At 35.4% G+C, this 27,765-nt stretch overlaps 1 protein-coding gene across 2 annotated transcripts in view; it reads left to right on the top strand.

Annotated features, from left to right (window-relative positions):
* The window catches only part of WDR70 (WD repeat domain 70), a 126,891-nt gene that overhangs the window by 75,456 nt on the left and 23,670 nt on the right, over positions 1-27,765 (top strand). For both annotated transcript variants that reach the window (XM_021551634.3, XM_021551628.3), the window contains 3 exons: positions 16,837-16,936; positions 22,899-22,983; positions 24,009-24,147. In XM_021551634.3, the coding sequence (XP_021407309.2) occupies positions 16,837-16,936; positions 22,899-22,983; positions 24,009-24,147 (324 nt within the window). The remainder of the gene's footprint in view (positions 1-16,836; positions 16,937-22,898; positions 22,984-24,008; positions 24,148-27,765) is intronic.

Raw genomic sequence — 27,765 nt, 5'->3', positions numbered from 1 at the left:
GCAATTTCCAATGGGTGACCCCTGTATAACAAGGAAAGATTAAAGTGATTTTCTAGTGGAAGTTAAGTTAGTGTGTTCCACAGTTTGTATTTTTAACGTCTAAAGAATTTCTGTCTTTGCCTTTGTTGCTTTCCATAAGAAGTGTGTAAGATTTTTGGGTAAAGGATCAGGTAAATTGGATTTTTAGTAGTATTCTTGCCTAAGACTGCTGGTGTCCTCTGGAGATCCCTGTGTATAGTTAGAATCAGGTGTTTCAAAAGGCATCTTGATTAAACTATTAGAAAAAACCTTCATCTTATGTTTGGGGATGGGGAAGGGATAAGAAAAAAACTTTCAAATGGAATATGTGTTCAACATAACTGCTAGAAAGAAGAGGATGAGACTGACTCAAGCAGTGGAATGGTGAAAGCACTTACTGACAGGATACAGAGATTCTTGCAAATGCAAACAAAAAAATGCTAAGTTATTACAAATTGATGCAGTTCTTGGGGTACAAATTGTGTGTGGCCCAGGAAAATGGTAAAGCTGTAGAGGATCAAGGTGTGAGGGTTAAACTTCTTGAAGACATATATAGTAGAAATGTTAAATTCTGATTTTTGAACAGGAAGCTGTAATTCCCGTCCAGCAAATGCTATTTGATTCTGTTAAAACAAGTGTAGAGCCATATATATACAAATTTTGCTGTGTACAGTACAATTGGCTTTCAAGTCAAAATTAAGAGAGCATTTGTTTATCTTGACGAGGCTCTATTGAGTCAGTAGCAAAATTTGCTAGTGTTTGAAAGCAGAAAATAATTACCATATTTTCTTATTCTTGATTAGTTCTGAATGATTCTGGCATCACTATTTATGCTGTGTGCTTGGTCATATGCAGCTGGAAGGAGAGATTCGGGAAGGTGTAAAAATTTTTGATTTTTAATTTAGAGGAAGACAAGATCTCTATGTCATATTTTATCCATCCTGCTGAAGTCAAAGTAGCTGTTTGTTGTAACTTATGTTCATCAGTTAGTTGTTTTTTTCCCAAGGTACTTTTGAACCATCTCAGTATCTGCCTTTTTTTTTTTTTCTTTTGTTTTCTTTTTTAAATTACGTTGCTGTGCTTAGGGAGTTATTTTGGTGTGTGATCAATTCATTTCTGACTAGTAATGAACACCATGAATGTTTCATTCAGCTTTTTACTTCCACTCTTTTTTTAGTATGATTCCAAATCTCCCAGCTGTATGCAGTGAGAGTAAAAACACTTTTGGAACTTTTGAAGGAAGATTTTTTCTTCCTTCAAATTGACATTGGTAACTTGCTAATGCTGAAGTTAGCCAAATGGATTCCAGCTCTGCCATGCCTTTTTCCAAACTTCCTCAGCAAATTCATGATCCATTATAATCACCTGCCTCAGGGGATTTTTTTGTTTTGTCATAAATCTGTGTTATTTTCTCACATACGTTATTTTGTCGGTGCATATTTTTTCTTTTAAGGTTCACGTACATGTGCATTTACAGTGCACATTAGCAGAGCAATCTGTCAGCCTATTTGAAATATTATGAACACTGTCAACTTGGCTTAAAATAACAGCTTCAAAGGAGGTAAAAAATAACTTCCTTCAACTTTAAATGAATAGTGGAAACAACAGTGTGAAATAGTCAATTATAATACAACATATTAGAACACTCTCAATTTAAATGTTCTGAGACATGGAGAAAAGTGGCAAATATGGAGAGTTGAAGAGCATTAGTGATCAAAATAAGACAGGGCCTCAAAAATTACTGGTTCACAGGGCAGTGCAGTAAAGCCACTAGGTTTACCTGCAGTTCATGTAAGTTCAAATTCCTCATCTTGCCTGCACTTGCCCATTCAGAGCTTTTTGCAAGCCTGTAATACTACATATTTCTGAACAAACTGATCCACAGAGTCAGTCTTTAGTGTCAAGAATGCAGAATGTCCTGCCATCAGTAAACCTTTGTGTGCCTGATATTCCTGTCCAGGAATGTGAATATATTGTTCATAGAGATAGGGGAAAAATGAAGTAATTTTTGAAGTATATTATGAGTTAAAATTGAAATCTCTTCAATGAACAGAAAATCTCCCCTCATTTTCCACAATAAGGATTGGATTGAGAAGTTTTTAATTAGTTACAAATAGGCTTTTTTGGGGTAAAAAACCTGGACTTCTTTCTTAATCTTTCAAGCCACTTAGTGAGGCTACCAGTTACGTGAATATTTTCCTCCCAGCTTTTCCTGGGTGTGTTCAGCACGGGGCTGCATAAACAACTTCTCTATGTATGACAGGCTGAATCATGTTTCACAGTTTCACACATCACCTATTTTGTGGTATATCATTGCAGCTGTGATACAAAGATATTAATAAGGATGTTGGGGAGACAGAGTTTATAAGAGAAGTGGTCACGTCTTTTAAATGCCTGTGAGAAAACAGCGTGTACACTCAAAATCTTGTTTTTCTTCATAGCTATGTTAAATTTGGTTGTAAACTTTGAGTAGTTATTACAAGCTTTTACCTATCTACTGTCTGCACTATAAGTAAAGAATTAGTTTGGACAAATACCTCTGTAATAGGTTTGCCTTTTACATCTGTAATAGGTTTATTTTTTTATGTAGTGCAAATCTGAACATGAAAGATATAATGTTTTGTGATTTTCAGTGTAATTCTCATTAAGCAAGTTTCCATGAAAATGCTTTTATAGTGAATGATTAACCTATATTTTTTAGTTTCTTGTTTCATAAAAGACTTAGCTAGGTTTAACTACGTTCTTCAGCTCAAAAGTGAGCATTTGATACAGTATAGCTGAATTACTGCTTTGCTAGCAGTTTTTTTTATCCTGGTTTTAAAACCTTACTCTTAATTTTAAGTTGCTAGAATAAATTATGTATTTGGATGAGTTCAAATTACTTAGCTGTAGCTCAAAGTGGTCTTGCAAAACTTAAAATTCTTCATAATATTGTAATTCAACACTGTAATAATGTACTGCCCACATAAATATTCCCAAATGGGGTGTGATCAGGTGGTAGTCCCAATAATTTGTTTTCAACACGCCCTTAAGCCACCCTATCCTCAAAATATAAGGGGAAGAAAAGTGTAATGTCACAGTATGCCCTGAAATTAAACAGGTCTAAACTCTGTACATTTTAATTACAAATAGTCATGTTAAAAGTATTTTCCAAATAATTGCATGATTTATAGATGTAAGATAAATACATTTCTATATTTAGCAATGGTTTGCTTTGAAAGGATTTCTGTAAGCTTTAGTTTTGTGGTGTGCTGTTGGAAGTTTTAAGGTAGAATTTTTAGAGATGAAAGGTTCCGCAAGTACTGAAACCATTTTGAAAAAATACTGTGCAACTAAGGACATGGATATAGATAATGAAAAATTATGAGAAAAACTCCTTGGGTTTTTTTTTTTTAGGAATGGGAACCTAAGTCCAGATCTTGTTGGGAAATTTTTTTGCAAACTTTATTTTGCTGTTCTTGATGGATTTTACAGCTGATGCTGCCATGACAGAGTAATCAAAAGTAGTAGTAAGATCTGAGACTTGCTGTAAATACTTTCCCATTAATTAGGAGGTCCTTTGAGGGCATTTATACCTATGTGTTAGGAAGATGAGGTTGTTGAATCCTTACACATTTACAGAATTCATTTTGCCTATGCTGACATGCAAAAGGCATGGCTTTCAGTAATTCCTGAAATGTCTTATGTTTGTCCACTAGAAAGTTTTACTATACATATGCCATTTTAGATACAGTTTCTACCAGTTCATTGTGTGTCTTTGGCATCTTGTCCATCATAGCATTAGAGAGTTTCACTTTTTTCACACCAGCTAGGTTTTAGTCATCTTTTTTCACCATGGAATAGTCACATGTCTATTTGGATTTTTTTTTATGTATAGAATGTAATATTTATATTGATATCTCCACAGCATTAAAAATATTCCAGTGAAATGTCAATATTTAATAGAAACAGTTTACAATGACTGATCTTAAATTTGCTGACTATCACTACTACAGCTAAACAGCAGGGAAATCTTCCAATTTCCCCCAAGTATGTAACATGCTTCATGCTTTGAAGAGGGCAGTCTGGCTACATCTGGAAATTTCTTGTGTAAATACAAGATGAAGGATATCCAAATATACTATATTCCCCTTTCAAACTTAAGGTAAGTTTTCCATATCCATAATATTCCACCCTTTCATTCCATATGTATATGTGCCAGACCTCTGTTCCAGAAACTGAAAATCATACACAAGCTTGCCAGCAGCAAATATTAACAGATTCATATATTACTCCTTTTTGTATATGTCTGGGTTAGCCAGTACATCACTATCTGTACCCTGAAGCCAGCCACAGTAAAGAATCTGACAATCATATGCTGAGATAAAATGTGCCCTGCTGTATTTCTAAGTGCATTTCTCTCTTATGTAATAAACAGTTTATAGTTAAGAACTATCTAAATGTTTGCACTATCTAATATAGTGATGAAAGGCAATTCTAAATCTTGAAGTCTGTCACACCCCAGTGAAAATAGGTTAGAGGATTTGGATTCATTTATGGTTAAGGAAAAAGGCTTCTTCCACAAGGATTATATATGTCTCTTTGGTTTATTATTTGGAAAACTAGAAGTAGAACTTACAGAAATAATTTCAAAATTATGATTTGAGAAAAGTAGGCATTACAGCAACATGATTTGCCTTATTAATACTTATTAATATTGTAGTGCTATTAATATTATTGTAACATGAATAATGTTACAGAAATAGAAAGATTAAATTATAAAACATAATGGAAAAAATAAAAGAGCCTCTTGAGCTAGCTTTGTTACTTTAGAAAAAAATTTCCTTTTTTTGCAGAGACAAAAAGTGGAAAATTCAAATACTACATTCTGATCTAAAAAGAAGTTATCTCCAGAGTAGTTTGGCTTATCAAAGAAATGGCTTTTAGATGCTGTAGTATATGCATTGCCAAGCAAGCTGAAAACTTCAGTGGTCTAGAGTCTGATAGGGTTTGTAAATTATGAAAAGACTGTTGTGCTTGATGTGTATATTAGGCAGTTAGATTTGCCTCCAAATGTATCTCACTGTGCTTCATAGTAGGTCACTATTTCTTGAAGCTTGTGAGGAGATAACAGGAGAATTATGCTGTGAATTTCTTAAAAGCAATGTGAAGTACATTTTTGTACAGCTCTTGGTCATTAGGTTTATTTTATTAGAGAAGACAAAGCCTCCCACATTTTAAAATACTTAACAAAAGGAAAGCTGTTACAACTTGAACAAGTGAATTAAAACTAAAAAGGTAGGAAATAGCTTCTGAGCCATGGGACATACAGGTTTGCAGGTGATAAGGTATATTGAGTCATAGCTTTTTTATGTTACATTAAGTTACATGCATTTAACTCAGGAAGTTTGAAAAAGAACAATCTTTTCTCTACAGAAAGAACAATTGATTCATGGTTATGTCCATTAAAAGGTGCAGTTGTGTGGGGATACTGTTTAAATAATTGGCGATAATACACTGGAGACTATACTCAATTCCTAAAGAATGTAAGTCTTGTTAACTTGAACTGAAAATATTTGAATGGCATTTCTAGAGAATTCATAATAAGATTATAAGTCAAACAAATTATTTTTGTGTTCATAATTATCAATGAGAAGATAAACTGCACAGCTAAAACATATCTCGGTAACAGGTACAGAACTAAATCAATCACATGTATTTGTAATAATACCATATTTTTCATAAGACAGCTTCAGTAGACAGGTTTCTTACAACTCTAGGTATGTATCTCATAATTAAAACCTGATTAATACTGGGACTTCCTTCATAAGTAAGCAAAACTTCTCCCAGTGCAAAATCTTTTAAAATAAAGGGGTTTCCTATTCCTAAAGTTTGTTTTCAACAGATGTTCGTGCTAAACAATTAGCAGAGAGGGTGGTGAAATTGAGGTGGAGCATTGTCCAGCTGTGTTTTATTTAATGTATGACTGCAGTGATACTATACAGACTGAAATCAGATACATCCATGAAACAGCTGCTTTCCTTAAACCAAGTTCTAAATTTCTCATGAGATAGTGAATGAGACTTGGACTTGGATATGGACTACCTATGTGTTTCACATATTATGTGTAAATACATAGACAATGTGTCTAAGTACGTCCAGAGGCCTGTAATTACATTCTAGTTCAATAGACTTTCTGAATGTGTATAATTGTTTTAAGCACTAATTTAAACAACATATTCTTAGGTATTTCAACGTACATAATTTTCATTTAGACTAAGTAGTATGTGGAGTTTTAAAAAAATTCCTTTACAGTTACTATTTAACTTTGCACTATGTATATGTATCACTTTGAGATTTGGCTTGTGATTGTTTTGTGCTCAAAGGAGTCACTTACAAACTTATAATCAGCACTCAATTTTTCTGCATCCTGGCTCACTCGCCTGCTCTTTGTCCTCACCATTTTGCAGTTCTGTGGTCTAACCTGGAGAGTCCGAGATCTGTAAACAAACTTCATCCTGTTGAGGCCATTGGAATGCACTGGGTGGGCACATTATAGATGCTGTTTCAACAGAGCTCACAAGAGCAGAAGGAGGACAGGTAGTGCATCCCTGCCCTTGTGATGGGAGGACTGGTTTAATTTCTAGAGTGCCTTGAAGAGCAGAGTGATTTCTCAGAAACAGGAATGGGACAGCTGTTGCAGTCATCAGAAAGCATTGCATTGCAAGCCATTGGCTTGTTACTTGTCACAAATGTGAAAATGGCTGCTTGATTTCAATATTTGATGTGTTGAAGTTAATAGATAGGTGCTGGCAGAGGTATAGGAATGTTTTCTCTATTCCAGACAGGTCAGTGTGATTTCTTGGCTGTTGCATCGAGGTGGGAGAGCAGGGTAGGGCTGCAATGATATGTGGTGCTGTCTGTCTGCATGTGTAAAACAAACTTCAGTTTTGGCTTCCTTCCTAACCAAAGGTGGCTGTGTCAGAAAATGAATCCTTCAGTGTCAAGTTGGTAAAAGGTTTACACCAGCAAACAAAAACAAGGCAATGTGCAATCTGGATTATTATGTGTTTCCCACCACCCCCCCCTTTTTTTTTTTTTTACTATTTTTTACCCAATAGTTTATTGTATGTCCTCATGTGTTGCAGAAAAAGGAGTGGTGGTTTTCCTTGGTTTGATTTTGGTTTTTCTGAGAAAAACACAGATGTGCTTGCAGATTAAATGAAAGATTTGTAATTGCTGTAATTGAAAGATTGTATTTAATTCATTGGTGAAATACAGCTGTTAAAAAAGACAAAATGAGGCAAGAGTGGACCCCTAAAAGTAAAGAACCATTATCAAGGAAACAAAAAGGGAAAACACATTAAAATAATTATACTGGCAGTGGGTAGTTGGTTGGATTTATTACAGAATGTTTTACAATGCGTGACAAAGGAGATGGCACATTGGGAAGCATATAACAACATTTTTCTTATGATGAATGGTTAAAGGGGGTAAGATCTTCCAGGGAAATTGAGAAGATGTGGTATCCATTTAAGAAAATCATGAACAGCTTTCGTCATGTTAAATTTGTATTAGCAACTAAACATTCATTGAGTGATGTCAAGGTGAACTAAGATGTTCAGCAGAGAGACAATGATGTACCTTCCTTTGGAAGGCAGTTTAATGGTGTGAAAATATTGGGAGTCGTGGCTGTGAATAAGGTGTGTAAAAATATACTGTAGAGTGGAAAGTTTAGTGACCAAGCAGATTGAGCAGCAGTGAATAGCCAGAGAAATGGAAAGGTAATCATGTACCAGAGGGAATAGTGAAAAAGGGAGCCAACATGTAGATGGTATGCCTGAGATACTGGACTTCATAAAACAGTGAAGAAAGGGAACAGAATACAGACACTTTTCCCCCAGTGTTGATGACAGTAAGGGTGGGTTAGCATCCCATGTGGATTTGTCAGGAATAATCCTGAGACTCTGGAGGGATTTTAAGTAGCATTCTCACATGGAATATAGTGGGATTACCAATGAGTGAAGGTGGAGGAGAAAGCAGTATTGGATGAAAAGGCAAGAGAGAGAGAGGAACATGGAGCTATATGGGGAAAACTGGAGAGATTTGGATGTACATGAATTGCTGCTTATGAAATTTGTATCTCTCTATGCTGTGTGGATGCCACTGCTGGTGGAGAAGAAATACTAAATTGTTGGGCGTAACTGAAGTAAAACTAGGAGGCTAGAATGAGAGAATGAAAGCAATCTTTCTGTTGGAAGGAAAAGAATTCTAGGGATGCTAGTGGTCAAAGAGAATTGCATGGAAAGAGGTGTTATATCATGGAAACAGAAAAAGAAGCAGAAAGCACGGCCTCGTGGGCAGATGTCGCCTGGAGGGCCGCCTTCCCAAGAGCGAGCTCCTTGGTCGGTGTGGCTTGCTCCTGCGCATCACCAGACCCTCAAGGTGCAGATGTTGTAATAAGTGATATGAGAGAGGCTCTCTGCTTGAAATTCCAGCTCTGTTTATTGAAGAGCAACAGAACAGGCTGAAGGGGTCAGAGGCAGCAAAGAAAAGAGCCCCGACTGAGGGAGGGTCTAGGGGTATAAAACCGGGACAGGGTAGGAGGGATAACTATTGAAAGGAAACAACCAGGGAAGAGACAAGGGAGCAGGGATGGGGTGATCAGGGAACAACCAATGGAGGGACAGGGGGTGGATAACAGTTTTCAGGGAACTATGAACAAACACAGAACGATGAACTTTCTAGAACAGGGACTGACAGCAACTTAACAGGCAGAAAAAGGGGTGTAGTTTCTTATACAGTGGTCTCCTCCCACAGCATCTCAACCTCATAACTTCCCATATCCTACATGAAAGAGGGGTTTGAAGCAATAGCAAACATTAATGGTAGCAGAGAAACCTACTTGCAGAATGAAAAATTATGTAACAATTCTCAATCCTCAGAGACAAATTTTTGTGGAAATACTGCAGCCTGTTTGAAGGACTCTTGGATATCAGTTTTGACATTTTTATATTTCTATACCTTTTATAATAATCTCATTTATATTACATGAGACAGAAAAGATTAATTGATTCAAAGATATTAATTGCAAACAAAAAGAAAATCTTTCTTCTCATACTTAAAATAGTAACTTTTTTTAATGTCTGTTAAAAAGAAAGATAATTTTAAAAGTGACCCATGTTTGAAATTTAATCAGAAATTGCACTGTAGAGTAGCAAGCAGCTTTTTCTCCAAAAGGTACTACAAGTTTTTTCACTCTAGGCAGTGCTTAGTTACTTGATTGCTGCTCTGAAAGCTAGTTTAGAACACTGTTCTGTTAGTGTAAACCACCATAAGCAATTTCTGAAATTTTTTTCCTGCTTTGCCAGTTTTTTGCTTGCATCTATGGGGGTTTTATTTGCTTGCTTGTTTAGCTAGTCAAATATATAAAACCATTGTGAGAAAAAAGCAACATCAAAGAAGGAACCACGGAATTGAGATAAGAATATTGCATGTAAAGAAAATGAAGTTTACTTGAGAATGCTCAGTTTATCACTGACTTGCATGAGGAAGAATATCACTTACCCCTTTAATTGAGGCATAGTTCCATCTTCATTGTCCCATCTGAATGAATAAAACCAAATCCATAGTTTAAAAAAATTATTTATTTTCAAATTACATGCAGAGAGATAGTATGGCATGATGGTTACAGTGCACTTTTATCAGAAAAAAAATCAAAGAATGTAGAAGAAAGAATAGCTTGGTATGTTACAAGAAGTTTAATGAAAATGCTTTCATTTCTTAGATAAATACATCCATCCTCTTAGAATATATGTGTGCTGGCTACTATTTCTGTTAAGTAAATAGATTTATTATACAGCCATCTTTGATAACTTGCTGCAAATTACACCATTTTGGCTCAAGGATTGCTGAACCAGGAATGTTGACTTTATGTAGATTTTTGTCTATTTCCAGTTATATTTCACTCTATTTACGCTGTGCCTCTGTTAGACTAAAGAAGTGGTTTAAGCTTTGGGGACACTGAAAGAATATGAGACATTTTATTGAATATTTGGGAATAAGCTGAGAATAAGTCTGTCATAGTTGCTTTTTGAAGACAACTTAGTAGCTTCTTTATATTTTTTTTCTGTTTAAATTTTTTTTTATTGTCAGTAGGCCAAAAGCTGCTTTTAAATGATATGAAACATCCAGGGTTGGCATGGATGAGTTTGAAGAAATCTGTGGACTTGCAGTGGAGTTCGAGTATATCTTAGCTGAATCTTTAATGAGATTTTTGCATAATAACATTGATAACATTTGATTGTTTTCTGGAAGGCGAGGAAACCTTGAACAGCTGGGCAAGTTGAATGATCAATTTAACTTCTAGAGAGCCAAAAGGAGGAGTGGGTGCTTTTTTTTGTTTACAAAAGCCGTATTTATGATAGTACAAAGGAGGAAAAATGTAAATTTGTTAGGATAACATGAGGTGGATTGGATGAGTTATGAAAAGATACAGAAGAAAGTTGCTTTTACATCCTTGTGTGTTTTTCTCATGTACTGTAAAAAACCTCCAAAGGGAGCCAACTGAATAGTTTCCAAAAGTTATTTTTATTAGTAATATGTATCATTTTTGTGACCAAGATAGGTTATTTTCTCAAATGCAAAGTTTGACCGTGCAGCCAAACATTCAGCTGGGGTTTAATTTTCAAACCTTTAGGCAAGTGTTTAGCAATGCTGTTAAGAAGCTATCTTGCTAAAATGTTTTTCTGAAATATTTCTTGATGAATAAGCATAAACAAGATGAAATTGTTTCTGTGGTCAGCAATATTCTTACAAGTTGAATGTTCTTCCTGGTGAATGAAGCATGGGCAGATAGGAGGGACTTTCTCATCACTCTACAAAGGATCAGAGATATCTCTAGGACAGGCTGACCTGCTTGCTTCCTTGTTTTGCCTAAACCCTAAATGTGTAGTCAGAAGTATCAGGTGGCTTTCCTCATTGCCTTCTGCATAAATGTTTTAGATTTTTTAAAATAGAAATCAAGATTTTGTATCAATTAAAATTAACAAAACATTAAATAATATTTCATCTTGCCTGGCTACACCACTGTATGACTTTTCTTCTTAGACTACTCTTTATCATAACTTCCAAGCATATTCTGACTAAGTATTTCACACTTGCGTTTTTATTTTCATTCACAATTGCTTAATATAATGCATGATGCATTGAAAATTCCATAAACTTTAAAAATTAAATGTACACCTTTTTTTAATTCTCCCAGTTACCCAAGTTTTTCATTGCAACTCAAGAAAAGCTACAGATTATTTGAAAAGAAAAAGAAAAATAGAGCTGAGTCTTTTATGGGTTCAGTAAGTGCAAATAACTAGGTATGCTTCCCAATGAAATACATGTGAGAAATTATTGAAGGGGTGTTGAACCACTGCTGAGTGTGAGAGAAATTCTCAAGACTTGTCAAGCAGATAAAAGGACTTAGTTGCAACAGATGAGAATATAATGGCTACACAGGACAGTTAAATACAATTGTAACTCAGATGTCCTGATTGTGTCAAGGTTAGGCTACTGTATTCATAATTGATTAATTAAGATTGAGAGAAAAGAAGTATTTCAGATCTGCTGATTATACATGTAGATGTCACTGGGTTAGAAAGTCACAGAGAAGAGGAAATCATGCAAGAGTGTAATCATGTAAACACTAAAACCTCAGATTTCACAAGTTAATCTTGTTTTGAGTCAGTGTGCTCATTACTGAAACAGCATCCATTTCTACAACACGGAAAGTGCTATTGAAGGGCAGTCACATAAGTTGAAAGCCCTGGGATCATATTTATAGAGACTTAAGGAAAGCATCTGATACAGCCTGCTCAGGGAAAATATTGAGAAATTTCTGGATTCAATTGACATATGTAGACCTGACAATTTTTAATTGGTACACTAAACCCAGAAAGTACACTTAGATTTCTTTTGTTGATTGTGACTGAGAGCAAAGGAGATAACACTTCTTTTCAGTAGAGGTGGCTGAAGGGGGGATGGGGAAGTAGACATTTGGAGAGTGTAATTCCTGCCTTGGGAACTTGCCTGCCTTGTCACCTGTGATCACAGCTCTGAGATGTTGTCTGTTTCTGATGGATCACTTTGAACAAAGACCCAAGACAGCTTTGGTCAGTTGTGACTAAAAAGGAGATTTCTGCTTTGTTTGCTTGTTTTCATCTTGCAGCTTTGTAACTGATACTTTTATCACCTTGAGCCTGGCCTGTAATAATATGTCATCTTGGAAGGCTCTTATATTTGTTAAAAATTACAACTGTTTTATTTTGCTGTAAGTATCTTAGGTGAAAAAACTCATTTAAAACTCAACTAGCTGTACATGGCCTGGGACTTTCTTGTCAGGCATCTCTGCTGAGCTGTCCTGCCCTTCTGCCTCTGGTTTGAAACCAACATAAATTGTGATTGTAGTTGTATGGTTGTCTGTGTTCACACTAATAAATAAGTATATTTTGCTATACATCTGTAGAACAGAGAAAGGTTGATATAGCCATCTTTGTAGGTTTCACTTTCCCCAAGGCCTGCCTTAATTTACTGCCTTTGCTTAAAAAAAAAGTAGAAGATAGAAAAAAATAAGAAAGAAGAATGTCTTGGCTGGGACATTCAATATTTTGTTAAAAGAAAAGTGGGGGGAGGAGGCAGAATGTGAGAAGCATTGTAATCTTGGGAAAGTGTCGGCTTACTGTGAAATATTGTATCCCACAAACAATGTGGGAAGTTGAAAAATTCCATCAGTTAGACATATTGCTATTTTTCTCATGGATGTAGCTTGGATTTTTGAGGTGAACAAATTGAGTAGGTCTGTCTTTTTCCTAGAACAAATTTTATGGAGTGTTTTGGAGCAGGAGAGCAGTTGTGGGATGCAGGGCTGTAGCCATGTGGCTCTGTTGTAGGTCATTATTTTGTGGTAAACCATTCATGTGGCCACTGTTGTCTTCACTTCCTGTATGTGTCCTCTTAAGTCCATACCAATTTTTGTACAAGGGGTACTCATTGCTGATGCTCCTCCAGTCATGTACCTTTGCCCCCACCCTTTCCCAATCTGTTCTCTAGTTTCCTTTTATCTTCTGGCTTTTGTTCACTCTGAGGACTCTGGCAATATTGCAAACCCTGACATTTATCTGTTATTTTTTGTTTTTTTTGATACATGCAACTGTGTCCTTTCTCACATGTGCTTCATGTTTTATGCCTGTCATCTCATTTTGCACACAAGTACAGTCAGCTGTAATTGCTTAACAAAAATATACGTGCTAATACAAAGCTAGGAGGAAAGTGCTTACATTGGTGGAGTTATTTGTTAGAAAGCCTTTAAATAAGTTGCAGAATGTAGTGGTTTACTGCAGAATTTGCTGAAGTAACTAAACCTTTAAAAAATGTTAAGGACTGATGAACTTGTCAAATTTTATAAGGCACATGACGATTACTTCATAATAGCGGGCACCTCTGCAAAAAAAGGAGAAGGGTAAGAAGGAGATATGTAGATACACTTTGCCCTAATTATCTTGACATCTTTATCTTATGTTTCAATGCTCTTCTTTCCCTTCTTGAATCAAATTTTTGAATTGCCTACATTGGTTCTGTTGTTTCATGTCTTTCCAACTAGAAATATTCTGATAACAATTTTTTTTGCTAATGATTTGTTAGCAAGATTAGACATCTGTTAAAAATACTATGAGGTCAGAGGCCAAAACCATTATTTTCTTTGAAAACTGCAATGAATGTTTGCCAGTATGTGTAAAAACTTTTCAACCTTCAGTCATTTTAGAATATTTGATTTAGTACTACGATTCAGGGTTATATTCCTTTGCAGAATAATATATGGAGGGCAAGCTTGCTGATCTTAAAGTTAGGAAAACAATCTTTTTACTGGTAAATGGAGCAAATTTATTTTAAAGACATAGAATTCCTGATGCAACCGTACTATTCCTTTCAGTCAAGCCTGGTTTTACATTAAATCCTAAAGTATCGAAGCTGGATAGAATTGGGCAAAATTTGTTTGTTCGGTTTCATTTTTGTCATTAAAGGGCAAATGGTGTCAGTCTTCGACATCTATATGCAGCTGTTTTCCTTTCTCTATAGGACAGTTTAAAAAAGTGCAAAACCTGGTCAGAATATAAGTACTTTATTCAGAACGTTCTATAGTGCACGATGTAAAAAGTAATTTCAGTTGGAAAAGACCCTTAAGAGCATTGAGTCCCACTCTTTACAAGCCCACCTCTAAACCATATCCCCAAGTGCCATATTGGCGTGTCTTTTAAATACATCCAGGCACAGTGACTCAACCGCTTCTCTGGGAAGCCTGTTGCAATGCTTGACCACTCTTTCAGGGAAGAAATTTTTTCTAATATACAAACTAAACCTCTCCTGGCACAACTTGTGGCCAATTTTAGATGAGATTTTTAATTCCTAAAAGATACGGTTTAGGTATTGATGGATTCACAAATAAATGCTAAATAAAATTGGTGTATTTGACCATAGGAAAATAATAGAAATTATGGACTGTTATGTGATTTGCTATCTATCTATAGATGTTTAGGGTTTTTACTTATAAAGCATAAAAGAAAAGGCATTCATTGAACCCCAGATCTCTTTCTGTGTTTTAATTTGGATCCAACACAAAGCAAGAGGAAAGAATTTTAGATGGAGGATGAAATGAAAGGAAAAAACCTCACCCCCTCACATTAAGTTGGGCAGCAGAGTGAAAAAAATGGTATTTTAATATATGTATGTCAGTGTGACATTGTCTGGAGGGATGGGAGTGTTGTGGAGCCCAAATGAAGTTTTTTTAATTTGTTTGAATGAGCTGAATATCGTAATGTAATCTGTTATTTTTAAAGTATGAATATTAACCATTTATGATGCTTTTGAAAGTGTCCATGGTATTTCTTAGACAAAAAATACATTGTTTTAATTGCTTGTTAGTGTTTAACAAATACTACAGAAAATTTATTTCCTGATAGCCAATTCACATCTTATTCTTTACATATTTACACATACTTGGAAAATTTTATGCAATTGGATGCACAAAATATGTTTTTTAGTATTAATAAACACTCCCACCAAAGACAAACAGTTGTAAACCAGTCTGTTCATAGACTTCAGGGTATGCATAATTGGGTAGAGGTGACAGTAATTTCAAAACAATTACTATGGCTAAGTGTAGGCCATTGCATTCTGTGTTCAAATACTGTAGGAAGCATGTTGTTGGTATTTGAAGTCCCCCTTTGTTTCTTGCAAAGTCAGTTGTGGAGGGAATGCCTCAGAGTGACTCCTCTGAATGACTGGCCAAATCTGCACATCAAAATAAGCTTGCAATAATTATTGACATCATCACACAAATATTCTCTAGCTTTCGATCCAAATTTAGAACAGTTATTCTTAAGAATAAACAACATTAATTACTTCACTAGTTTGTGTCTCTTACTTAAAAAATAAGACCCATTAAAAGAGCCTTAGTAAGGTGCATAGTCACAAATTAGAAGATAAATTTACTAAGGATTTATGTGCAAGCCTAAATCAGTCTGCGTGATCGCATTTCATGATTACATTCTCCTTTTGCGATCACATTCTGTAGAAATGCATCTATTTTAATGCACAGTATGGATAAAGATTGCTAAGCAGCTGCTCTTACTGTTCAGGGTGGAATTCTAGGTCTGATTTTGCTGCATGTTATTCAATCTCTCATCTGAAAAGATATGCTTATATGCGTGAGTTCTGTTTTGCTCATCACTACCATAAATAAAGGACTTCAAGGTCACTAATCTGCCATTTTCTCCTCTATGTTTTAATCCTCATTTTACAGAGAGGAAGATTAGATACAGTTGCACTGGAAACCTTTAAGTCTTGAATGCCTAATTTACAACTATGTGAATTAGTTTTCTTGCCTAAGCATTAAAAAAGGAATCACCTGTCTCAATTTTGTTTTTATCTGTGTCTGTCTTTTCCCTTTTTCCCTTCCTGTGTTTCCACTTCCTGTCCTGAAATCTTAGCAGAGACTCTTATTTTTGGTTGGGAGGTCGGAAAGCTTGATTTGACAAGACCATTTAAATTTAATTTGAGGTTCCTTCCCTGTTAATAGTATTTTTAGGTGTTTTACTAAATAATGACTTAATAAATAAGAAGTGATCTCCATACAACAACAAAATGTGAACTTGAAGGCAATTTCAACCTTTCTTTAGGATTATCAGCAAAATAGAAATAATTAAAATAAAACATGCATCATTCCCATACTTGAAATTTACTGTGCCTAAATGGAACACAAATCTCACAATATCTGAACTTTATTATATTATGTAAGCCATGAATTCTGTCAGAAATTAAATTTGGCAAAAGTTAATTTTCCAGTCCTTTTCTGTCCTTTCAAAAGTATGTACATTGTATTTTGGTAGTTTGAGAAACTAAAAGCCTACTTAGGGGAGTGTTGAGAACTGTCTTGGAATGTATTTTTATCTTAAACAAGCCATAACTACCTTTGTTCAGTGCTAGTGGGAGTTTTCCAAGAGCACTGATGCTATGTAAATCTGTACTGTATAATTAAACCTATGAAGAATTCAAATTTTGCATTCAAGCTCTTGTTATGAAAGCATCTTCTAAAACAAATATAGCATTTTTTTAAAGTCTGTTGGAAATACTTAGCTACTGTACCTCCTAAAAATGCAAGGATTTCTGTTTAGAATAAGGAAAGCAGCAGAGCACAGAAAACACTATGAAGTAATGCTTGTCCCATTTGTTTCATTTGTTATTTGATTCATAATTGTAATTTATTCTGTAATGTCTTTTTTGTTTGGCAAACAGGTACATACAAAGTTCCACTGCAGACAAGCCCATGCTTCAGGCACTGACACTTCATGTTTGACATTTTCCTATGATGGTACTGTCCTTGCCAGCCGAGGAGGTAGGTGATTGAAAGAACCCAATGACATGTTAAATATAAGACGTTTTTAATGAAATGAAATGGTTCATTAAACAAACCGTATAGATCATGTTAATTGTTTGAGTTAACTGTATGTGGTGGAGGGAGATAAGGTAGTGAAATCAGATACTAATGATTAAAATATGAAGTATTTCACAGTTTACTACTTTAATTTGATACACATTTCAGTACCATGTTCCTGATAGAGAATTTTACAGCAGTTAAGAAATATTTTAAGATAACTTTGCTGATTATATTACACAGTTTCTGATCTGTGTTCTTGTCTAGCAGTAATAATACACTGAAAGAAAATAATTAGCTTAACTAAAAATAAAAAAGTCCAGTTTTGTTGCTTAGTTCTTCTGTGGAAGATAAGTGTCTCTCAATAACACTAGCTCTTCTCTGGAGGTATTAATTCCTCATACAACTTTCTTAGGCAATGTAATTTTCTGTCCTAATTTGAATTTTTATCTAATCTGTATAAAAAGTATCAAAAGTTGATGACTGGAATTGACCTTCCAAAAATGTACTTGAATGGCAAAAGAATTTGGAATGTCCGCAGGACTGGGAAAACAGGCTTGTGTTGTAAGCTTCAGATAAAACTTTTGTAAATGAATCTTAGACAACAGAATAAGACTTGAGAAGGCAAAGATATATTTGAGGACTCATTAACTTCATTATTGGGGTAGGATGGTGTCTGTTGAAGACAACTTTTCGTGCAGAGATTTGTCTGCCCAGTGTTTTGCAGGCAGGTGCAAGCGTACAAGCCAAGCTGTCTGGATGGAAAACAGCTGTAACCAGAAGCTCTGTGTATGCATTAGCATTGCCCCAAGGCCAAATAAACAGGCCTAGGGAGAGGCAGTATAAATTAATGTTGGCTAACGCTGTGCCTAACATATGTTTAGAACATCTGGTCAGTTTGGTACATAGAATGAGATAACATACACAAAATACCAGATATAGGTATTCATAGATTAAAAAAAACTCTGAATCAGTGGATGGATTTCCTAGCCAAGTAGCTTGCATTTTCTTTGTGTCCTCCCTGCGCCCCTGTCCCTGAAGGGGGTAGAGTGTCTGGCCGGTGTATGTCAGTACAGTGAAATGCAGCTGATATTGGGTGTGGCCTCACTGATTCTTTGTATGTCTTGCCACATTTCAAAGATTCCAGATGTTGTTTCCTAGAGCACATCTTTCAGAGTAAGGACTTTGTAGTCTTATCCTCGAAGGCCCTAGGCATTTGGACACTAATGGCACTTGTGTTGTTTCATAACTGCTGTTCAGCGTCCTGAGTTAAGCTGCTGTTCAGAGTTCTGCCGCCACTCATGAATGGGTTGTAAGTGGTCAGGTAAAAGCTCACTGAAAAAGCTTTTTTGTCCTCACTGAACCAGACTTTTATTATGTGTGGACCTTCTCCTGCTTGGAAAATATGTGAACTGTGTGTCTTTCCATTCTGCACTAAGTTAAATGCTGTGTCTGTCTGCCAGTGGTGATTGCCACAAAAAATTCACACAAATGTTCTTTAGGAAATTTAGGGATAAACCTTGGTATGCTTTTAAATATAGCAGCAAACAAGGCTATTACTTAGTGAGGGGTATTTACTAGTGCTGTCTTGAAACCTCCATTTATTCAAATTCTCTTCTGTTTCTCATTTATGAGTGTAGACCACATAAATGACCTTTTCTTATTTTTATTGCATGTGGCACTTTTACTTGCCTGCTCTTCCTCATCTGTCTCCAGTTTTTGTTTCGTGTTAAACAGACTTTCATTTACACAGGTTTTATCTTCCACATTCTGCTCTAAGCTGTATAAAATGTTGATTGATTGTTTGCAGAATGTAAGACTCCACAGAAATTTGGCCACTCATTGTGGGTAAAAGTGCTACCTTTGTCTAGTGTATTAAGAGGAAAGAAAGCTCTGTATGCACTATGCTAGAAAGTAAGGAGGATTCATATCTTATTTTGACTTGTTTGGTTAGTGCTTTAATATGAGTATTGCTTTGGATCTGTACCAACAAAAGCAGATGTGGATCCAGCATTCATAGATTAACACACCTGCCAAGTGCTGAGGATCAAAGAGAGGATAGTATTTGGGGCATGGGAACTTTCATTGAAAGCCTGATGGACTTTCCTGCATCTGATGTAGATCTGTGTTGGATATGAGAAGATGAGGCATGGCTCAGCTGCAGGCACAAGGGAAAATGAAAACCTAAGGAGCTGCTTATGAAAGTTTCCAGGGCTATTCTTGTTGGATATTAGGTAGTAACTTGACAGAAACTTAAGAAAGTGATATTTCTGCATGCTTGAAACAATGAAAGGCAGTATTTGGGGAACATTTTCTTTGTTTAGCGGGGGAGAGATAAGAATTAGGATTGGACTTGAGATCTTACTGTAAAATTTTTTTGAATATTTTTTGACTCCTGATATTTTTGTTGGTCTTTTTTTCCCCCATTTTACTTGTATTTCTTTCTTCATTTTTAAATTGGTTTAAAACATAGAAACATGTAAGCTCAAGGGTTATGCAGTAGCATGTATAGTGACTGTTTTGTGTAGTGTAATAACATATTGCTTTTCATAGTAAATCCAAACATTGGCATTTCAAAAATCAGATGGGTTTTAGCAAGTAATATTTCTTAGAAGGTGAACACTTCTGTTTATTCTAACCATGCCAGAAATACATTTATTAGTTTTAATAGGCATAGTCAGGTAAGTGCAACACTTGGAGCTGAAATGGTGATAAGAAAGTCTTCTAGCCATATGTTTGTATGTTCATTCCATATGTTTAGAGTGGATGATGCGCTTAAGTATTTGATCAGGCTGGTATGGATGCAGGTGATGCTGAGAAGTGTTCCAAATGTAGGCATAGATTCCTCAATTTGTGACTTCCCTCACGAGATCTTTGGCTTTGGTCCCAATCTTTGACACCTCAAAAGGATGTTGTGAAGTTGTTGCAGCTCCTCCTGTAGAACCAGTACAGAATGCCGAAGCCTACACCTTGTTCTGTAAGCTGTCTCTCGCATATGTAGTATAAGCCTTCATAAAAAGGCTCAGAGTTGATAAACATATTCTCGTAAGCTTCTTACGCTATGTGTTTCCAAAGCTGTAACTTTTTAAAATTCCCATTTCCTATGTTTCTTTACCTCACTGATCTCTGTGAACAATTTCTGTCATCAAGTTTCACTTTCAGCAGAGGACTCGCTCTTTTTAAACAGAGTGCTGCTGACTGTAGGATTTGTGAATTCCTGGCAGCACTTTTGCTTTTTTGGGCCTACTCATATTCATGTGCTTGTCTTCCTGGTCAGTATCTTCTGAAAAGAAAAGAAAAAAATCAGATCAAATCTTTATAGTGCTTCGGCCTTATTTTGACTAAAGAGCATTTGAAAAATGCCTATCTTTGCTCACCAAAGACTGTTTTTCTAGGACCTAATTGTTACCTCTTGATAAATCCAGTGCTCAGTACCATTGGCATAACAGTGTCTTGACCTGATTGTGTCAGTCTTGAGCTTATTTATTGGTATCCTTATTAAAATGGTGAAAAATAGAGTTTGAAATGCTACTAAAAATGCTGTAAAAGCTTTAAATAATCCTGCCGGGTTTTGGAGAAGTCTGACATCAAGAAAAACTACTGAATTATCTGACTAGACTATTTTGAATATTCATACTGAATTGCACAACTTCTGTTTATATGCTTTTGTTTAAGGATAACTATTTTTGTTCACGTGTAAAGTAATTAAAAACAGATAACTACTGCTGCAGCTCTGTTAAAGCTGCCTCCTAAGCATGGATAGAAGAATCCTACTGGGAAAAATCCTTGGTGCTGAGGAAAAGCAATACTCTGTGATCTTAGTGACAGTGATTTCAACTCAAAATGCAAATTAGATTTAGGAACCAATTTGCATTTGCACACTAGTAGTTTTAATTAGGAAAAGTGAATTGGAGCAAATTCTTAATGATGGTAAAGTTTTACAGCATTAGCAAGTCAAGTCATTCTACTAGCATTTTCCCCTCTCCAAATACTTACTCTTCTATTTCTAAACTATTTCAGTTTAAGACAATGTTGACTTGAAATCAGCCATAAATTTGAGTCCTACTAGGGTCTTCTAAACTTTTTAAACCAGCTTGTTACATTTTCTTGCTAGCAAAGGAGCTATAGCTACATATCTGATTGCATTTCTCCTGCTAAAACCTGGCAGGACTACAGCTTGAAGATCATGTCAAGGCTCATTCCACTAGGAACAGAACAGCCTTGGCTGCTAGCCGTAGATCTGTCCCTATCCAGGAGACTTGCAAAGTAGCCAAATGTTGTCCTTTTCATACATTTGTAAAGGGCTGGTGCTTTAGATGCAGCATCTTGACGATAAGTTTTTTTTTTTTTTTGGTTTTTTTTTTGGGTTTTTTTTTTTTGTTTTTGTTTTTGTTTTTGTTTTTGTTTTTTTTGCGGGGGGTGGGTGGCTGGGTTGGGAGGGAAAAGGGAGACTTCATTTTACAATACTAAATGCTTTGAAGTACTTTGGATATAGTCTACTGGGAAACAATAAGAAAACACATATTCCCAAATCAGGGGACTCAACATTTTTCTTTCCTGTTGTTTTTTAGCTTTCCAATGAACAGAAATACACTCTGCTCTAGACATCATTTATTTAAGTTGTCTACTTCTTAAAAATATTTTGTAGTAAGGAGTTATCCTAGTCTTTAAGATAAACATACATGATGTACGAGGCCACACATTACTGCTTTCCCTGTAAAGGGCACTGTCGGCCTTGATTTCTTTTGTTACTTCTTTTAAAAACATTTTATTTCCAAGGCCTCCTTTGAGCTCTTGAGCTCAAAGGCTATGAATCCACAAAATACTTGCAGATAACCAAATTACTTCCCTGCAAGATTTGTACTTTGGAAGGAAGCAGATCTTGTCTCCTAGGGCAGAAAAACTTTATAACTTTTTGTCTGGATATTTTTAAAGAGAATTGTTTCTTAAATATCCTTCTTTTTACCCTTGAAAGTGCTGAGGCACTGCTGCCAAATGCTCGGACGTGTCTAGGTGCTTGAGTGAGGTACTTCAAAGCTCAAATTCTGTAGCTCATCTCATGCTGGAAATATATGTTCCAGAAGGGCAGTCAGAGCAGAGACGTAGATGTCTCTGAGAATAACTAACTAATCTCCTTTTTACCCCAGTTCTCATTTTGTTAATATGTCATAACTTTTCAAAAAGGGATAAACAGCCTGACATTTACTGGTCTGCAGTCACACCATGTTTATCAAATACAGATGAAAATTGCTACAGATCTCTTTTTGTGACCTTGATTTTTGCTTTTATAGCTAAAGGTAGTGTGGTGAAAAGGTTTCGTTACAGCAAGTGTGGTTTCACTTGCTTCCCATCACTCCCTTCCTGGAGGATTTCTGACTGATTCCAGGGCCTCTTCTGCATACTGAGATAGCAGTTTTTTGTGTACTAAACAAGAAGGAAGACTTTTATGTGCTTTTCATGTTCTTCCTGATTGCTTTTTTAGGACAGGTAAAAGCCACACATATAAAACGTGTTTAGTTTTTGATCTAGACCATTCATGGCAACATTTTTAATTTTTTTAGATATACTGAAAGTTAAATTTGCTCCTAGAAGCAAAACATCAATGCTCACAAACACAGAATAAATTAGTAATTGAGGAATCTGATTCCACAGTGAGTAGTGGTTCTTGATAGGATTGAATTACCACAATGGAGCTGAGCCATTGAAGAGAAGTTTCTGGTCTACTGGAGCATATTGAGCTTCTTAACCATGCACTGTCATAGTCACTTATTGAGGAAAAACTTCCAAATCGTTCCCATTTTGGATGCTTCTACTATATAATTTTGTTCCCCTTCTCTCTTAATTAAAGAGTGAAATTTTCTGATGTGTGTAGGTTCTTGACTTGAATTCTTTATTGCTAACCTTTGTCTCTTCTGTTTCATAGGAGATGATACTTTAAAGCTATGGGATATTAGGCAATTTAAAAAACCCCTTAATTCAGCAGATGGACTGCCCAGCTTCTTTCCAATGTAAGTATTCTAATTTATTCCAACTAGCAGAAATAGCAGTATTTTTGCTGAGTGGGCAAGGGTTCTGCTGGAGTTCTTATCCTCAGCTGTCACTAGATCCACAATTGTGCAGAGAGGACTGCCCAAGGAGAACTGTGCAGTGGCAATTCTAGGATTTTTTTATTTTAGGGATTCATGTTGCTTTAAAAGATCTTATTTTTGTGATATTTCAGTCTCATATGTCTTAAGTCTAATTAGATTAGTAACATTTCAAGAGGAGGCCCATATGTGTGTAATGAGATATAGATGTAAACCTTATTCTTATTTAGTCTATAATTAATTTAAAAAGATCTGAATGAAAAAGTAGACATAACATGAAGGTACGTAATATGAATTCAGGTTACAGTGTCAGAAGTGCTGATTTTATTTTACTGCATAGTGCTAAGTATTGTTTGCAATATTTTTATTGGTCTGAGCTTCATTTCTATAGTTGTAATACAGCCAAATCCCCTAAGGACAATTTGTAATTTTGAAACAAGATCTTAGAAAGGCAAGTCATGGAGAGCCCAATCTTAGCAGCAATTTGTAACACAAAGGAGAAATAAACAGAAAAACTTTTTTGGCCAATGTATAAACACATCACCTTGCATCACTGAAGAATGTATCATCAGCAAAACCAGATTTCATGATTAGTACATTTTTTTACTTAATGATGACAGCCAGATTTTCAAGTACTTTTTTTCTTTTGTTTCTTCTATTGAAAAGATTGCAAGACTTTTGAGTGGAGGAGAATTTTGCTGGGAGGAGAATTTTTATTGATTCTGCCAGTTTTGCGCATCTTGTACACAACTGTAGTAACAATTGTAACTGATAACTCTAATTGATAGCTACAGCAATAGATGACAGCTAACAAAATAATTTTTCAAGCTTTGTCTGGAGAGAACTAACAGATAGAAAAGATTGTTTTAATGAGTGGAATTTATATCTAAGTTTTTGATATGTTAATTATTTATCTGCCCAGTAAGATGCTTTGTTTTCTTCAACAGAACAGATTGTTGTTTCAGTCCAGATGATAAGATCCTTGTCACAGGCACTTCTGTTAAGAAAGGTGGTGGCAGTGGGAAGCTGTTTTTCTTTGATCGTGAGAGCTTCCAGAAGCTGTATGAGATAGAAGTTACAGATGCGGTATGTATTTTAGTTTAATCATCTCTTCAAAATATGAATGAAAGCATGTTCATATGCTTATTGTCCCTTATGCAGATCATTACCTACTAACACTTCTGTGATTTTTCCATGAGTAAGCGATAGGGCTACAGTAACCTGAATAATTGTTTCAATTAAATAAAAAAAAAAAATTCCTAGGACAAGGTGTTTAAGCAATAGAGCTTCCCTGCTCTGGTGTTAGCATTAGATTTCTCAAGGATTTCTGTGAACCCTTCTAGATCTGTGAAGTGATTCACAAATCCTAAAATACATAGATATTTATATTGCTTACTTCACTAGTTATCATGATGAAATGCCTTATTGTGACAAAACTCCTTTTTGTCCATGAGACCAGATTAGTGGTTACTCTAGAATGTTTCTAGCTAGTCTAAATGCAGCAATTTGTGGCAAAAAGAAGGCATCATTAAGAAATCCATCAATAAACACCATTCTCACCAGTTACTATAAAAACCTGAAGCTGTGAACCTGTAATACAGAAGGGTCTATACATGGCTTGAACTGACCACCTATTTCTTTGTACAAGAAAGGAAGAATTCATTACCATAGATTAAAAGGTCCTTTTACTTTTGTGATATAACAGTAAACTTACAGGTGATAATACACTATAGGAGTGGGTGAAATTACAACAGAAGTGCCGCTGATAAGTATGGCAGTGTATGCTTATGTCCCTTTAGTTGTTGGAGTATTTCAGGTTAGCAATTTTGTCACTTTGTTTTAGGATACCATTTTCTCCTTCTGAACTTTTTTAAAGTGAGCACAACAGGCTTTCCTAGCACAGCAGACCAAATCTCTTTCTGCTGGATGTAGTTTATACACCACCACCTTTGTATTTTCTTTTCTTTTTAAATCCTGCTTTCTCCATTAGTCCATTCCAAGGTGAAATCTGCTTACAGATGGATTTCTTATATCTATAATTTCGGTGTAGCTGTCTTGGAAATTAAAAATGCTGAATTCTTACCAAAGAGGAATACACATGTTTTTTCCTAGCACAGAAGAACACCTGTTTTCATCTTAAACATATAATCTGAATAGAAAGGGATTTTATATGACTTTGGAGGTTTTACTTACTAATAAATAATTTCTCCAAATACAGCAGAAATTGGCTTTTATATTTTTCTCCTGTGGAACATACAAAACTAAAAACCAATCTAAACTCATGTGAATTTCTTGGGGATTTTTATTTTCTGATACAAGCCTTATAATAACCAAGTATAACCTTTTTCTGAAAGAAAACATGAATGCCTCAGCATCTCCTCTGAAACTTCATGACAGAGGAAAGGAAAACAACTACATAAGATAAAGTGCAAGAAGTAGATTTTTGTAGGAGCTCTCCTGTATGTGGGTACCAGAAACAAAATAGTTTCATAATTCCATTCACAATGAATTTGAATTCCTTAGACCTGAGTGTTTGGAGGTGCTCATGATGGTACCTCCTTTTCATAGTGGTCATGTCAGTAACAGTGTGCAGAAACATCACTTAAGCTCTAAGGCTGCAAGAGGGAGGAGCTTGTCAGTGGTAGATCCTGTATCTGCAAAACCACTTAAATAGTGAGAAATACTGCTTGCCAGTCTTTTATTGCATACAAATAAATTTTCGTTTTCATTTGGCAACTTTGTCTTCTAAGTCTTGGAAATGAAGGGTCTGTTTACCTCCCAAGATAGATTGTGCTACAGGGGAGTCCACAAAAGATCCCTTTGCTCTCAGTTTCTCTTAGTGTTAAGAGCTAAATTTCTGATCTTTGTTTCAAAAATGCAAAGGAGACATGAAATGGAGACCCAACAGTAAGATACTGTCAATAAACAACTTCATTGGGGCCGCCAATATGGTAAAATTTTAAGTATATCTACAAGTCTAAGCAGGTTCATAATTTTATACTATAAATTTGTATAGGTGCTGATATTTATATGGTACTTTTTAAGACTGTAGTAAATCACTTTGGTCTACAGCATTTTAGTGCTGCAGGTTTTCTTCATTTGTAGTTAGAAAATTTAAGACTGCTTTGCATATAGTGGAAATAAAAATAATGGAACTAATAGGTAAAGAATTTAGACAAATACTGATCTTATGACATAATTTTCAGTGAGTCAGCACCACCAATACCTGTACAACAAGTCTGTCTAGCTTACAACTTTACACATCTAAGGAAAACACAGCTTAGCATATCATCTGAATCTAAACATTCCTGTAAGTGGTCTTACAAAATAAAAGCAGTATATTTTTTCAAGGTCTTTCTGATGTTTATATATTTTGGCTTTTTCATTAGTGTTCTTTACTTGTTCTTTTCAAATTACTATGCTTGATGAAATATAAACGCATAAAGGCATGCCAAAAGCAAATGAATGTTCAAGAAGCTGGCTTTTATGTTTTGTAAGCAGTAAATGCTGTTTGTTGGAAAGATCATTGGTCTGTAAACTGGGAGATTAATATCTTGTGTGTAGTTTGTCAAAGCATTTTTTTCAGCAGTGCGGTAATTTCTTTCTACAAGCTGCTTTGCTAGTTTCCATTTTTGCCTTATACTCTCAAAAATAGCAGTTAGCATTTAGGGTAATTAAAGATTAACACATAATGTTATCCAAGATTTCAATTTGTTTTCTGCAGCTAAGTGTTATACTTCTTTACATTTTCCATGTTACCTAGGGCTGAAATATGTAATTTTACTCTTTTGGGTTTTTTTAGACATTGCAGAGTTGAAGTTATGCTATGCTATATGTATAATAAAAGCACAAATGCACCACTGTCTGTCTCTGCAAAGAGTCTGATTTACTCTCATTTCTAATGAAATTATTTCAGTGAGTCCATATTGCTAAAGAAAAAAGAAATCTTTAGTAACTTTCCGAAGGCAATTGTATAGCAGTTTAGTGGTAGAATATATATGATCCGAATAACAGAAAATCTACAGAGATTTTCTCAGTATAAGAAAAAGTATAAACTATTCATGTGTTACTTTTTTAATTTCACAAGGATTTTTTGAAGGGAAATGCCAGCAAGCCTACAAGACTGAAAAGCAGTAAAGAGCAGTAAACATTATCTTAAACCTCCTTGGTAAATAGCCAGTGAAATTGGCCTGTGAGTGAACTTAGTGGGTAATGAGAAAATATTTAATGGGAATGTTTGACCAAAGCTGTGTCTGGCATTCCTTTCCATCATACCACACAAACCTTTTTTCACCTTTTCTTTCAAGTTTTCCTGGGAAAATCCATTACTGTTTCAGAGCTGCTGGAGTGAAACTTTGTGGTTTTACTAATGGACTAACAGTCTGATTAGTTTCTGCTGTTGTGGCTGGTTACAGAATATTAATTTGCTTTTTTGCTCTTGTATTAGTGTTTTGGGTTTTTGTTTGTTTGTTTGTTTGTTTCTCAGCCACAATATGTGCTTAAACAGCTGTGTTGTTGTGTCCACTCCCGAATGCCATCCTGATTGCCATCCCACCATGTAGGTATTGGGACTTTTGTATAATTCAAGCTTCTCAGATGAATAGCAATGCTTTTTGAAGAAAACTAATGTCAAAACACCTGGAGACCACAGGCTCTGTCTCTGGCCAGTAGCTGGAGGAGGTGTGAACAGGACAAAGACAAAAC

The sequence above is a fragment of the Lonchura striata genome, chromosome Z (assembly GCF_046129695.1).
Source record: "Lonchura striata isolate bLonStr1 chromosome Z, bLonStr1.mat, whole genome shotgun sequence".
Classification (NCBI taxonomy): domain Eukaryota; kingdom Metazoa; phylum Chordata; class Aves; order Passeriformes; family Estrildidae; genus Lonchura; species Lonchura striata.
Note: the sequence above shows the minus strand (reverse complement) of the source record. Positions and strands in the feature narration are given on the sequence as shown.